General features: G+C 41.9%; 1 protein-coding gene across 4 annotated transcripts in view; it reads left to right on the top strand.

Annotated features, from left to right (window-relative positions):
• Positions 1 to 16309, top strand: part of LOC133411246 (xenotropic and polytropic retrovirus receptor 1 homolog) — a 230488-nt gene that overhangs the window by 166780 nt on the left and 47399 nt on the right. For 3 of the 4 annotated variants that reach the window (XM_061693346.1, XM_061693345.1, XM_061693344.1), the window contains 2 exons: positions 12889 to 13055; positions 13175 to 13314. In XM_061693346.1, the coding sequence (XP_061549330.1) occupies positions 12889 to 13055; positions 13175 to 13314 (307 nt within the window). The remainder of the gene's footprint in view (positions 1 to 12888; positions 13056 to 13174; positions 13315 to 16309) is intronic. The other variant, XM_061693347.1, reaches the window with a different exon arrangement.

Here is a 16309-nt window from a genome sequence, read left to right as displayed (position 1 = left end):
AAGGATGATCCCCAAAAGGCTCAATTGTTCACAAACAACCAAACAAGTTAAAATTCTACCTACCATGCAAAGTTAAAGTGCAACCAAACAGGAGAAAACAATGTCTTGTAAATTTGACACATCACAGAAAAGAGTCTCCTTAACAACCCGGACAATGAATGAGTATATGAAATCAGGCTTCAAAATCATGAAAAATAAGGGCCACCTCTCCGGTCTCGAAAAATGCTGTGGGAATGTCACTAAAAGTGCTGATAATCCCGCCTCTCCTTTTCAGTCAAATGCACATACCTTCCTTCACTCACATTTCCTTTCCAGCGATGGAGATATCACACACTTTCACTGGCTACAGAGAAGAAATTGCTTCTGTGGCCGCCGAATGGTGATCCATAAGTGACCAAAGCCGTGTGACGTGTACTGGCCCCCCGGATAAATTGTTGGGCGAGGAGGGAAGAAGGCTGTTTGCCACTAACTCTGTTGTGCTAGACCTCCAGCAGCTTCTTTAACCGCTGGCAATTGGCTGCGGATCACGTCTGTTTCACCACTGCCTCGCAACGCAACGTGCGTGGGTGCCAGACTGCATTACACGTTGCCCAAATAGCACAAAACACATTGCACTTCAGGTAGGCCTGTCATTATCTATCTATCTACTACTATCACTATATATATATATATATATATATATATATATATATACACATATGTGTTTATAGAGTGACATATAGATAGCTCAAATCAGCCTTTGCTAACTGTTTAGCATGTGCGATTAGCATTTACTGTTACATTTACTAATTTTGGCAAAATTGCACTTGTCAGTGTTTTAATGCATCATTCTTTTTACTTTTACTTGAGTATTTATGTTGAGAAGAAACGGTACTTTTACTCCACTACAATGAGCTACAGGACGCTCGCTACTTTCATTTATCAATAATTGCGTGCCCGGTCTATTTTTCGACTTTCGCTTTCAATTTTCACATCGGGCACCGACTGTGATGTCTGACGCAAGTTTAGCAATCAAATGACACAAGAAAGTCACATCCACACACAAAGTCTTCTATTGGGCTTTGTAGGGCAATAAAAGTGTCTTGTGACTGCTGCGCGCTTTACAGACTACGAAAAATAACAGCTTTAACATGCAGCGTAGTCTTCTCACTGCCCAAATTTGGATATTTCAGTATTTCAGCCCATTTCAAACTTGAAACATCTTGTGGTATGTTGCAGATCTTTTTGCTGTTGTTTTCGCTGTGCATATCAGAATCATGTTTATTTGCTATTTATCCCAAATAGCACGCAAGGAATTTGTCTCCGGGAGTTGGAGCCGCTCTAGTACAACAATAGACAGCCATTTTGACAAAAAATACTTTTGAGACATAAAAACAGTACGGCGAGTCACTGAGTAATGAAAGTTTACCGTTTGGTGTTAGCCTGGGGAGGAATGTAAACACAGACGAGGATGAAAGAGTAGGCGAATCGGAATGGCTTCCAGTTCAAAACCAGCGACTCCAAGTCCGGGCTGCAGTGTGTGTTGAGCTCCTAGACGTTGGTACACCATTTTTCGTTGGTACAGAAGCATATTCCATCATCTTTTGTTTTACTCGATAGCGCCGTGACATGGTCCGCTAGATGTATTTCAAAGCCTGGAAGCAGTGTGGCGCCTTTGGAGACGTGTTCACATAGCCATAAAGTCGTGAAGCACAGGGTAGCGGAACGTCTGAAGTCTTTACTGGTCTTTGTGAGAAGATGAAGCTTGTCCATTTTGTTGGGTATAGAGTGTACATTTGCGAAGTGCATCGACGGGAGCGGCATTCGAAATCCTCTTTTTCTGTAGCTTGACCTGCACTCCGGCTCACTTCCCTCTGTGGCGTCGCTTTCGTCCCCTCCATGTGCCATAGATCACAGCCAGTCCGCCGATGAGTAAAAAAAGAATGGTGAAAGAAAGACACCCCAATGTTTAGCAAGTCTTCCCTTGTGTAAGTAAGTTGGGTCATGTCTCCAAAGATGTACAAAAAAACACATAAAACAAACACTCGTTGCTGTCATCAAATTCTAAATGAGTGAATATTTGCAAAAATCCAAGTTTATTAGTTTGAACATATTTTGTCTTTGTAGTGTATTCAACTGAATATAGGTTGAAAAGGATTTGCAAATCATTGTATTCTGTTTTTATTTGTTTTACCCAATGTCGCATCTTCATTGGAAATGGGGTTTGTATTTAGAAACAATTCTCTGAATTAACTTTACAGGGTCTTTTACAGTCCCTAAAAAATGAAACTAAAATGTCTCATAAATTTGACACACGACAGAGAAGAGTCTTAACAAGGCTGCCAAAATGAATTTAAAAAAAAAAAAATCAAGTAGATGAATCAGCCGTCAAAATGGTGAAAAGTCGAGACATTCTCTCAGCTATTAGACGCTGTGGGTGTGTCCACTGAATGCGCTTAAATCACGCTAACTTTCATAATGCTTGGGAAGTTAAATCATGACACCGAGCTGTTCTGCAAATTGTGGCACCAAGGGAAGATGTGTTTTTCAGGTTGGAGGCATAGCTTGCTTGCTAACTGCAGAAACTACAGTTGTAGATATTGAAATTTGTATTCATACAGTCGTCCCTTGCTATATCGTTTTCCATTTTTTATTTTACTTTTATCAGGATTTTTGCAGTGATTATTTTTCCACATGGACTGCTTACTGCAGACTCACGTAGCAATAAGCATGAGTTGGTAGGGATTGGTACCTTTTAAATTTGAACCAGGAGGGTACCAATTCCTGGCACTTGGGAATCAATACCGGTACTCAATGGTACCAATTTTCGGTACTTTTGCTTGTGTTTATGTGGTAATAAATAATTTCTTCATCCATTCATCTATCCATTTTCAACACCGCTTATCCTGGTTAGGGTCATGTGGCGCTGGAGCCTATTCCAGCTGACTTCGGGCGAAAGGCAGACTACACCCTGAACTGGTCGCCGGTCAGTCGTACGGCACATATAGACACGGACAACCATTCACACTCACATTCACACCGTCACTGAGTGGGAACTGAACCCACGCTGCCTGCACCAAAGTCAGGCGAGTGTACCACCATCAGTGACTTATAATTTGTTCAATAATCTCAAATGTTTTCAGTATTTACTTTTCAACATATAAACTCCATAAACAAATATAACAAAACAACACCCTATGTTTAAATAAAATAAGCAGAAGAGGATGAGTAAAAGTAAAGGTATAATATTTTAAGAATAATACAGTATGAATATCAAAAACAAATAAAATATAACAAAGTACAAAACAAACTGATTTGCAATGAACTGCACAAGGAATGAAAATAAACACTAATTGTCATAATAACTAATGCAAGTTAATAAGCCAAGCTTTTCACGTTGCACAACATCATGTTGGAGGGACCACTGTTTGTTTTCTCTCTTTTTTTTTTAAACCTGTTTTTGTCAATTTACGAAAGATTGTCTCATATGAATGCTGGACTTTAAGAGATGTTTTTTTCCACAACAACATAGATGGTCCCTGTCACTCCTATCAGACCATTGGTCTTTTCTGTCCAGAATATGCACATTTCTGTCCTCAAAAGAGTATTGTTTCTCTTTGAGGTGCAGGTAGACAGCTGAGTCTTGACCTGAGGTGGCCCGTCTGTGTTGTGACATGCGCCTGCTCAGTGGTTGCTTTTTTTCCCCCAATGTATGCATCCGTGGATCCCTCACTACACTTGACCGCACACACCAGATTGATTTCTTGGTAAGGGTTGTCCGGTCTTTGGGGTGTAACAGCCTTTGTCTCAGGATGATACTGTAGAGCTACGGAAAGTTTTCAGACCCCCTTAAATTTTTCACTCTTTTTTTTTTTTTTTATATTGCAGCCATTTGTTAAAATAATTTAAGTTCATTTTCCCCCTCATTAATACCCCATATAAACCCCATATTGACAGAAAAAAATGGAAATGTTGTAATTTTTGCTGATTTATTAAAAAAGAAAAACGGAAATATCACACAGCCATAAGTATTCATACCCTTTGCTGTGACACATATATTTAACTCGGGCCCTGTCCATTTCTTCTGATCATCCTTAAGATGGTTCCACACTTTCATTGGATTCCAGCTGTGTTTGATTATACTGATTGGACTTGATTAGGAAAGCCACACACCTGTCTATATAAGACCTTACAGCACACGGTGCATGTCAGAGCAAATGAGAATCATGAGGTCAAAGGAACTGCCTGAAGAGCTGAGAGAAGAATTGTGGCAAGGCACAGATCTGGCCAAGGTTACAAAAACATTTCTGCTGCACTTAAGATTCCTAAGAGCACAGTGGCCTCCACAATCCGGAAATGGAAGATGTTTGGGACGACAAGAACCTTTCCTAGAGCTGGCCGTCCGGCCAAACTGATTAATTGGGGGAGAAGGTAAAGGCTTTGTGAGAGAGGTATAGAAGAACCCAAAGATCACTGTGGGTGAGCTCCAGAGATGTAGTCGGGAGATGGGTGAAAGTTCTAGAAAGTCAACCATCACTGTAGCCCTCCACCAGTCAAGGCTTTATGGCAGAGTAGCTTGACCTCTCTTCAGTGCAAGACACATGAAAGCTCGCATGGAGTTTGCTAAAAAAAAAAAAACACCTGAAGGACTCCAAGATGGTGAGAAATAAGATTATCTGGTCTGATGAGACCAAGATAGTGAAGGAACCTGTGTTTAAAATCTCCTATTACTCTCGTGGTTCCCAGCGTGCTTGTTTTCGTGAAAGAACTACGTTCATAAAAATGTATTAAAAACCAACCAATTTATTCCTGACAGAGGAGTCTATACATTTTGCAGAGCTCTGGGTTCGTAACTATCCCTATCTTATCCTTAGCAGATAGAGTAGTCGAACAAAACTATCTGATTCTACCCCAGACTTATACAATGTTTCAAACGTGAAAGTATGGAATCGCTGTCGTCTGATTGGTCCATGGTCTGATCTAACGTCATCGTTGATCTGCAGAATGATGACCCGTTTGCCATCTCCAGACGCCGTCCCACATTCCTGAATCTAATGTTTATAGTGGCTCCCCGCAGTCCTTTTCTTCCTTGACATCTGTTCTTTATTGTCTCCAGATACACCCTGATGGGGGGGGGGGCTTCCTGCAATAAACTCCTACCCCCTTATCTGATTATACTGCAATACACATCCTTGCTTACCTTCCAAACCAGTTACCATCAAACTCTATATTATATTATATTATATTACATATAGAATTACATATTACAATATAAAGTATTCTATATTACCTTCAATAGAAATTGTCGGCCTTAATTCTAAGTGGCATATGTGGAGAAAACCAGGCACTGCTCATCACCTGTTCAATACAGTCCCAACAGTGAAGCATGGTGGTGGCAGCATCATGCTGTGGGTGTGTTTTTCAGCTGCAGGGACAGGGAGACTGGTTGCAATCAAAGAAAAGATGAATGCGGCCAAATACAGAGATATCCTGGACGAAAACCTTCTCCAGAGTGCTCAGAACCTCAGACTGGGCCGAGAGTTCACCTTTAAACAAGACAATGACCCTAAGCACACAGCTAAAATACAGAAGGAGTGGCTTCAGAACAACTCCGTGACTGTTTTTGAATGGCCCAGCCAGAGCCCTGACTTAAACCCAATTGAGCATATCTGGAAAGACCTGAAAATGGCTGCCCACCAACGTTCACCATCCAACCTGACAGAACTGGACAGGATCTGGGAGGAGGAATGGCAGGTGATCCCCAAATCCAGGTGTGAAAAACTTTCTCAAAAATTCTCATGGGTGTATTAGCTCAAAAGGGTGCTTCTATTAAATACTGAGCAAAGGGTCTGAATACTTAAGGCTGTGTGATATTTCAGTTTTTCTTTTTTAATAAATCTGCAAAGATTTCAACAATTCCGTTTTTTTACTGTCAATATGCGGTGCTGTGTGTACATTAAGGAAAAAAATGAACTTAAATGATTTTAGCAAATGGCTGCAATACAACAAAGAGTGAAAAATTTAAGCGGTCTGAATACATTCCGTACCCACTATAGATGGACAAACAGACAGACAGACAGACCGATCGATCCTTCGTCCGTTGCCGAGTGCTTGCTCATGCAGGGTTCAGTTGATTGCTTTATACAGTTTTGCTCACTGCTCATAAGTTTACAATCCAAGAATTTACAGGAGCTGGACTTTTTGCCAAGAATAATGGGCAGCTTTACCACCTGAGGAAATAAAGGGCCTCATCCACAACTATCACAAAAGTCATCAAGCCGTTATTGATGCTAAAGGGGGCAATATACATGAAGAACTAAGGGTATGCAAACTTTTGAACGAGGACCATATAGGTTACGGTAAGGGTATTCTTTACTGTATTGCAGTTTTTTTTTCTTTTAATGATTGTGCTATTTTTAAATGCCTTATAGTTTAATTTGAATCCATTAAGACAAGATAAATTTTTTGCCTGATCACTTATCATTTTTTTATTTATTTATTTTTTTTTTTTAAATATATATTTTTTTTTTAATGGTCCACTTATTACAAATTCAGCCAGGGTTATGTAAATTTATGAGCACAACTGTAAGTGAGGAGTTTGGTTCTTGACCTGCTTCATGTGTAAAGTGCCCTGAGATAACTTGTGATTTGGTGCTATATCAATGAAATTGAATTGAATTGGTATTCCAAGTCTAATAATCTTTGCATTGCGGTTCTTGATGAGCTGTCTCCAGCCTCAGTGCATTCCTTGTGAAGCTCCCCCAAATTCTTGAATTAATTTTTCTTGGCAAGACTGTGGTGATCCCTTTTCCTTCCACTCTTTTTCCCTCCACTCAACTTTGTATTAATGTGCTTCAATGTAGCAATCTGTCAACAACCAACTTCTTTTGCAAATGCCTTTTGTGGCTTACCCTCCTTGTGGAGGGTGTCAATAACACATCTTCCCTATGATTATGCAGCCTACTGACCCAGACTGTGATTTTAAAGGATCAGGAAATCTTTGCGGGTGTTGTGTTCATTAGCTATTTTGGGCGTGACACCATGACAATTTTAATATTGAATTATTATTATTTTTGTGTCCTGTTCGGCTGTTATGTCAAGCAGAATGGAGGATCTGTATCTCTTTATGCCGGAACAGTTTTACTGTGTCACAGTGGCGTTTGTAAGATTGCGCTGTGGTTTCTTGGTATTATAATTGAAGTTTATTGAGAATCAGAGTCGACCAGTAGAACAGAACAAAGTTTCTAGAGGGGAGAGAGAAACGAAGATGAAAGACAAAGCACTAATTGTAAACAGGATGAGAAAAGTAAGTTATTACATTATCTACAACAATGAGTGTTGCATCGGGATGTAGTGCTACACCCTATGAGGGAACAACAGGACAAGCTAGAACAGGACAAGGACAGGAGAAGAAGCATGCAGGACAAGGGTCGTGAACCCGGCTGTACAACTGAAGTGTGGTGGGGTTAACTATGTAAATTATAAAAGTCTACAGGACGAGAGTATAAGTAAGGGGACACACAAGTGATTTGCATATTCATGAGTTGTTTGTCGCAATAAGTGCGTGGCCCCACACCCAGTGAAAGAGTCTCAGGGGTGTGTGCCTGCGTACACATGCAAGTGAACTGACACTGTTTTACATGCACAAAGACTGACAGAAGTGTCCTGTAATTGCTGTACCCACACCGCGGAGGCTAAGGACCCCACCCAATCAATTAAGGGGCGGGATCGGGCCCAAGGGTCCATCCAAGAGGAGCCCGTTGGACGGGACACGTCCCACACAGAGGGACCCAGGGCGGTCCGCCGGCCCCAGCGAGGCGCCCGACAACCGGCCACCCGGTGGGGGCTGCAGGGACCCAATGCCACCCTCCCAGCCAAGCCACACCCCCACCCCCTCCACTCCCATGAACCCTTTGATATGTATATGTTCCCAAATGTGATTAGTGAGTAATATATAAACAGTGAGTGGTGTGAGCGTGTGCTCAGTGAGTGATTAAGAGGGATGGCTGCTGCAGGTCGGGCCCATCAGGCCGGGCAACCACCGACGAAGAGGGCTGCCCCACCCAGACCCGCAGCACTGACCCCAGGACCCCCTCCCCCTACCACATTCCTACCAGCACCCAATAATAATATTAATAATATTTAAGTTTTTCACAATATTGTAATTGTTTGAGACAGAATTTGCATTTTCATAAATCATCAACTTGAAAAAAAATCAAGGCTGTAAATAAATCTTATACAATACAGTCTTCCCTCGCCACTTCGCGCTTCACGTTTTGCGGCTTCAGTGCTTCACGGGTTTTTCCAAAATACGTATTCATCAAAAAAAAAATAATTCATCAAAAAATAAAAATGAAGAAATACAGCCATATCGGCAGCCATATTGCGGAAAGATGCGTTGTTTCATGTTGATGCGTGAGAGAGGTTACCCTGCTTGCCAAACAAAGAGATGAGTTGACTCAGAGGCTTTGTACATGCGTGTACATGCCTGTACTGTACTGTACATGCCACGGGCACTCATACAAGGCACATGATTGGTTCCCGGCGTGACCGCGACCAATGAGAGCACGAGTGGATTTATCCCGTGAGCTGATTGGCTCCGCATCATCGCAGCCTGACTCAGCATCTTCCCTTGTTGTGTCCCGCCAGTCTCGTCCAGGCTGTTGACTGCCTCGCATACTGTATCTTAGTGTTGTGTTTGCGATAACTTTTTTTGTTTAAGCGATAACTTTTTTTTATTAGTTAAGCCCTTACAATGCCGCCAAAGCTCTGTGCCCCTGCGAAAGCTTCCTCTGAGGCATCCAAGAGGAAGAAGATGATGATGACCATTTGCGAAAAAGTGTAACTTTTACATATGAGCAAAGAGGGCAGAAGTTATGCATCTGTGGCACGCCATTATGGCGTGAATGAATCTACAGTGCGGTACATCAAGAAAGAGGAAGCAAACATCCGCAAACTGCTTCAATAACCTTCAGTAAGGAAACGAAATGTGTGGTAATTCCGCGTAATAAGAGAATTGTGAAAATGGAAGCTGCATTGGCATTGTGGATTGCTGATTGCAGTGACAGTGAGTTTGGACACGGATATTATCAGGACAAAGGTCAAAGCTCTCTACGACCAAATCTTGCCCGATGACGACAATGAAGAGGCTGAAGAAGGTGCTGTCGAACCTCAAGCCAGTACTAGCGCTGCCAGGAGTGATTCACCTCCTCGAGGACGAGGCTTTTCAGCCAGCAAAGGCTGGTTCGACAAATTTAAAAAATGATACGGCCTCAGAAGCGTGCCTCTGTATGGTGAGGCTTCCTCTGCTGACAACGATGCTGCTCGTCGTTACCTGGAGGAAGAGTTTGTTAACCTCATCAGTGAGGGAGGCTACCTCCCTGAGCAAGTTTTTAACATGGATGAAACAGCCCTTTTTGGAAGAGGATGCCTTTGCGTACATTCCTCTACAAGGATGAAGTGAAGAGGCCAGGCTTCAAGCCCCACCAGGACCATGTGACTGTCATCATGTGTGGCAATGCTGCAGGTTTTATGGTTAAGCCAGGCCTTATTTATAAAGCCAAAAATCCACGGCCATTAAAAAAAAAAAATAAGGCTCTGCTGCCCGTGTACTGGATGCATTAACTCCAAGGCCTGGATAACGAAAGCTCTGACCCTCGAATGGTTGCTCCATTGCTTCATTCCCCAGGTGAAGCTGTATCTGGCTGAAAAGGGCCTCCCCTTTAAGGTCCTTCTCCTGATGGACTGTGCAGGAGGACCTGCAATTTGACGGGGTGCAGATAGAGTCCCCGAACACCACATCTCTAATTCAGCCGATGGATCAAGGTGTCATTCGTGCCTCTAAGGCACTCTACACTCACTCCACGATGGAGGGCCTCATCTCGGTAGTTGACGACGACAATGAACAATTCACCTTGAAAGCATACTGACGTAGTTACGACATTGCCTCATGTTTGTCTAATATCCAGCAAGCATTAAAGGACATGAAAAGTGAGACCATAAATTCTAGCTTATCGATTGCCACTCGGACCCACTGACAAATGAAGACCTCCTTGAGATGACAAAGTCTGCAAGTGAGGAAGAAAACGAAGAGAAAGATGAAGAAGGTGACCGTCTGCACCCCGGTCACCAGCTCTTCCAGCTCCTTCCCTCAGGTAGGCGCTACCGATCAACGGAAACTAGAACTAGTAGACATTCCAACAACTTCTTCCCTCTTGCGATCAACTTCTTAAACACCTAACCTATAATTCCATTACAACAAGCTGGCAATTTTTTGACTTGAGTTTGTTGTCACATTTCTGTGGGGCCAATTATGTATTACTCGTGCACTCACTGTAGTTGTCTCGCCATGCTGCACTATTTGCATATTCTGGCCACTCATGCCAGAGTAGCATCTGCTCCATTTGCACACCGATTGAGGAGTATCTGTAACATTTGCACAACCATCATTGTCCCAGATGATCGCACTACTCGTCACTTTAAACTGCATACACTCCTTGAAGTCTCAGCGCACTTTGCACAATGGTCATTGCACCGGTCTACTGCAATATTAGTCATTAGTCATTCGAACTGCTCTAAGTGCTAGAGGACTCTGCATCTTTTTGCACAATTGTTTTTTGTCAATGTCTTTATGTCCCCAAAGTGTTGTGTAAATTGACTGTCTGTTGTACTAGAGCGGCTCCAACTACCGGAGACAAATTCCTTGTGTGTTTTGGACATACTTGGCAAATAAAGATGATTCTGATTCTGAAACTGAAAGGCGTGGCCTTACCCTGGAGAACCTGCAGCAATTGTGCAACATGGCAAGGGCAATGCAACGATTTGCACAAGACATGGACGACAATATGGTTCGAGCTGTCGAGTTTAGCAATCCTGTTGACGTGGTTATCTCCTTGTACAGGGGAATTTTGAAGCAAAATGAAAAACAAAGACAACAACTACCCATCACCATGTTTTTCTCCAAGGTAAAAACCCTAGCTACACCGTCAGCGCCTCCAGCAGAAGAGTCTCCGAGTGAACCTAAAGGCTCTACGAGTCAAGTGAGAGCCTCTCCTCCGCCACCAACACAAGCCTCTTTGCCTCTCTCAGAAGGCAACATTGATGAATGTTAATTACTGTATAATAAATGTTAATTACTGTATAAGGTTTTATAATTAAAGATTTAAGTAAATACATGTACTGTTGTAATCTTTGTCTCAAATATGTAAAGTATAAATACTGTTTACATATTTTAAACATTCTGGTACTCACATATTCCTGGGGGGGGGGGCAAATCCTACTTCGCGGTTTTTCACCTTTCGCGGGGGGTTCTGGTCCCTTTTAACCGCGAAAAACGAAGGAACACTGTAAATAGGTTTAACTTTCTGAAATGAGTGACAAAAATAATTTATATGATGATGATATTACATTTTTTAAAGATGTACCTGTATTTACCATTTGATTCACAATTGACAATTGTACAAAAGACTTATGAACTACTAAAAATTGAGGTACTGGCATTAAATAACTAATTTTACTCTAATTCCTGACTGGTTAATGTCTTACTGTCAAATAGCAGTTAACATTCAGCGGTTTGCCAATTGCTGTGTGCAGAAAGCGGACCTGTGTGTGTGTGTGTGCGGGTGCGTGTATATGTGCGTAAGAAGCAGTGAAGATACTGCATCAACCATGGCAGGAAGGGTATCTGCATCCCACGCCAAAACTGAAATATAGTTTCACAGATATCTGAAGCAGAAAAGCTATTATGTGAGATGATTCCATAGTCCCCAAAATATAAAAACGAGACACAATAAGCGGCACGGTGAATGACTAGTTAGCACATTTGCCTCACAGTTTTGAGTACCAGGGTTCAAATCCCAGCCCCATCTGTGTGGAGTTTGCATGTTCTCCCGTGGGCTCCGGGTCCTCCAGTTTCCTCCCACATCCCAAAAGATTGGTGGTAGGTTGATTGAAGACTCTAAATTGCCCATAGGTGTGAATGTGAGTGCGAATGGTTGTTTGTTTATATGTGCCCTGCGATTGGCTGGCGACCAGTTCAGGGTTTACCCCGCCTCTCACCCGAACATAGCTGGGATAGGCTGCAGCATGCCCGCGACCCTAGTGAGGATAAGCGGTACAGAAAATGGATGGATGGATGTTGGCAATAGTCCATTATCTACAGAAGTAGCTAAAAGCAAGTGCAATACACGTTAAGTACAAAAGTAAAAATAGCAAAATACATAATAATGTTTGCATTAACTGGTAAGGTTGTGCTTAGCTGTAATCTGTTAGCTGAGAAAGCTAAACTACACCGCAAAAACTCTAAATCTTAGAGTATTTGTCCTATCTCTCATCAAAACTACTGTGATGATACTTTGAATAAGACTCATCAGCTAAAAATAACTTGTTTTTAGACAATTTTCACTTTTTTCAGGCAAAATTTCACTTGAAATCAGAAGAAAAATTGTCATTGGAGTAGGAAAAAAAACAACTCCACTGAATTTTTTTTCTACTGATTTAAATATTAAAAAATCTTGAAACAAGCACAAATGGTGGAACATCAAGTACATTTTTCAGTGATGGGTCTTATTTTAAGTGTAATCAGATTAGTTTTGACTAGAAATAATACCAATATTCTTGATAAGATTTTTTCAAGAGGTTTTTGCAGTGTAGTAAGGATTATTTTAGTTTATTTATGACAATACAGTATTCTTATTTGATTATTAGCCTAAATTCTATATTAAGAGTATTTCAATGGAACTGAAAACAAGATACAATCAATTCATTGGCTAGTTTATCTGTTTCCAGGTAACAAATCCTTCAAAAATGATTTAGAAATTGTTATTCTATGCTAACCATAACCTTGCTCACTGAAACATATCTTCATTTTGTAACAAAAATTGACTGACCTTTCTTGTCTTACTTCCTCAGCTCAATCCTATGATGATGCCAAGATCTTCTTCTACTTATATGTCACATGTTTGGTAGTCAGCTCATGTTATACACTAATCTGGGATCTAAAGATGGACTGGGGCCTTTTTGACCACAATGCTGGAGAAAATATGTTTTTGAGGGAGGAGATAGTCTACCCACATAAGGTTTATTTATCCCTAATATTCATTTTATCCTCTTTGGACATTGAGTACCTGACTGCAGTTTGTAGATGCACCAACTTCTACTGTACTCATGTTTTCTTGGTCTGTGTGTCATTCTGTAGGCCTATTACTACAGTGCCATAGTGGAGGATGTGCTGTTACGATTTTCATGGATTCTATCTATCTCCCTCAGTACAATCACCAGTGTTTGTGGCATCTCTGACATACTGGCAACTGCACTGGCCCCAATGGAGGTCTTCAGGTATGCAGCTATCCATCCATGTGGTATTTTTATGGAAGTATTGTTAGTGAGTGGCCGGCACGGTGCACGACTGGTTAGCACATCTGCCTCACCGTTCTACGGACCGGGGTTCAAATCCCGGCCCTGGCTTTGTGGAGTTTGCACGTTCTCCCCGTGCCTGGGTGGGTTTTCTCCGGGCACTCCAGTTTCCTCCCACATCCCAAAAACATGTGTGGTAGGTTGATTGAGGACTCTAAATTGCCCGTAGGTGTGAATGTGAGTGCGAATGGTTGTTTGTTTCTATGTGCCCTGCGATTGGCTGGCGACCGGTTCAGGGTGTACCCTGCCTCCCACCCGAAGATGGCTGGGATAGGCTCCAGCAGCCCGCGACCTTAGTGAGGATAAGCAGTTAAGAAAATGGCTTTTCACTCCTGTAGTTTGCTCTCTCTCCTCCGAATCAGTTGATAGGTTTATAAACAATGTCAAACAATGTGTATCCCCGGTTCAGCTTGTGTTAAAACAGGAGAAATTCCAGTACCCAAATGTGACGCTGCTTTGTTGTCATATGGTCACAAAAATGTGTTTTTTTGTACAGACTAGCCAAGTAATATGTGAGTAAAACAGCACAAAAAATCTCATGGCCACAGGCCGCCCAATGAGACGCCCGTCGAGAATGGTACAGAACCTAGTTTAACAGTATTTCTCGAAATAGATGCAAGCAGATTTAATAAATGGTGAGATGGTTGAATGTATATCAACATTCAGTCCCTGAAAAGTGACAATAAAGATCTCTTCTAAATTTGACAAACCACAGAGATTGTTTTTTCGAACCTTGTATATTTGAAAGATTTTTTTTAAAATGGGCAGGTATACTAAATGAAGCTTGAAAATCATGAATAGTCAAGCTTTTGTGTCCGCTCTCAAACGCCGTGGGCCTGCCCGTTGAATGCGCTGAAGCCACACCCTTCTCAACTGTCAATCAAATACCACTTCGACAACCTGGAAAAATGGATGCTACTTTGTCTTGCCTTCACATAACTACATTTGAGCCGTGAAAATGTATCTACTTAAATGTATCTACCTGGCTTGATTTTATCCCCCTGGGTTGTCGCGGGGGCTTTTCGACGTGCAACGAGGCGCTTTAAAGCGACCGCTGCTCCTCCAAATTGCGAGTAGCCAGATTGTGCTGCCCACGTGACCTGAACAGGATAAGCGTTATTGAAAATGACAGATATATATGGAAGTCATCAAGCAATTGAATTTGCATTACTTAATTGTTTATAATAGCATCAACTAAACATAAGCAAACAGAGAAGTGACTTGATGAAATACTCTTTCAGTAATGCTTTAAATCGGTGGTCCCCCAAGCATCGGTCCGCGGACCAGTTCCGGGCCGTGAGGCATTTGTTACCGGGCCGCAGAGAAAGAATGACCAATTTATATAATTTTTGTCAAACTGTAATTTCTGAACATTTCTCCGCCGCGAACAGCTGCGCATCTATTGTAAATTAACACGTCAAGACTGCACAGAACAGCCGGCTGGGACCGGAAACGGTCCCAGCCGGCTCGAACGCTTCTGTTTCCGGTCCTAGCGGGCTGGCTAACGGCGCCAGAGCTCAAAGAACGAAATAATTTCATAAACTAATTCAGCTCATTATGTTTGCTGAAAAGATTTGTTCTTTTGAATGAAACGTTCGCGAACGAAACAACACTATATCAGGAGTCATACTTAAAATACGGGTTTACCGAAACAGTTAACTCTCACGCACCAAGTCCACTCTGATACAGATACAGTCGTAGGTTGCTGCTCAATACGGACAGAACTATTTTTACGGAGTTCAAAGTCTGCTCTCATTGAGGAGCTACGGGACTGCAGTCTGGTCTGGCTGCCTACAACAATTCCGAGCCCAACTCCTGCATCACGCCCAGAGTGGATGCACCACGAAGGTTAAAGGAGGAAGCAGAAGCGAGGCAAATGTGTGTATGTGTGTGTGTGTATGTATATGTATATGTATGTATGTCTGTATGTATATATATATATATATATATATATATATATATATATATATACACAAGTATATATATATATATATATATATATATATATATATATATATATATATATATATATATATATATATATATATATATATATATATACACACAAGTATATATATATATATATATATATATATATATATATATATATGCGAGCCACAGCCGGTCCGTAAGAAAAATGCCTGCTCCAAACTGCTCTGCGGTGCAAAGAAGGTTGGCTTTAAATCTTTACCACTTTTCCTTACTGTATTGCAGGTTTGCTGTATTTGTTGTTTTCTTGAATGATATGTCCAAGCAAATAATTCCATGTTACAGTACTTTTAATGTTTGTTTTCATCTTAAGTAATGTGAATCTCCCTTCTGCGTCATGCCTATTGTATTCATGTTCATCACAACTGAAAGGCAGATGTTTATTATTACACTGAGCCATTTCTGGCATTGTTTTCCATGTAAGATTATGCAATGAGGCAGTCAATCTGTTCTCTACCTTTAACCAACCTGTCATGCATAGAATTAACATTTTTTATTTATGGACAACCAAGTAAACAGTGAACTGCCTTATTCTGAGTAATTTTTGTTTCTCCATCCATCCATCCATCCATCCATTTTCTACCGCTTATCCGAGGTCGGGTCGCGGGGGCAGTAGCTTTAGCAGGGACGCCCAGACTTCCCTCTTCCCAGCCACTTCATCCAGCTCTTCCAGGGGGGGAACCCGAGGCGTTCCCAGGCCAGCCGAAGGACGTAGTCTCTCCAAAGTGTCCTGGGTCGTCCCCGGGGTCTCCTCCCGGTGGGACATCCCCGGAACACCTCACCAGGGAGGCGTCCGGGAGGCATCCGAATTAGATACCCCAGCCACCTCATCTGGCTCTTCTCGATGTGAAGGAGCAGCGGCTCTACTCTGAGATCCTCCCGGATGACCGAGCTTCTCACCCTATCTCTAAGGGAGAGCCCGGACACC

Source organism: Phycodurus eques, chromosome 13 (assembly GCF_024500275.1).
Source record: "Phycodurus eques isolate BA_2022a chromosome 13, UOR_Pequ_1.1, whole genome shotgun sequence".
NCBI classification, from domain to species: Eukaryota; Metazoa; Chordata; class Actinopteri; order Syngnathiformes; family Syngnathidae; genus Phycodurus; species Phycodurus eques.
The sequence above is the reverse complement of the archived record's forward strand: the minus strand, read 5'-3'. Positions and strand labels throughout refer to the sequence as shown.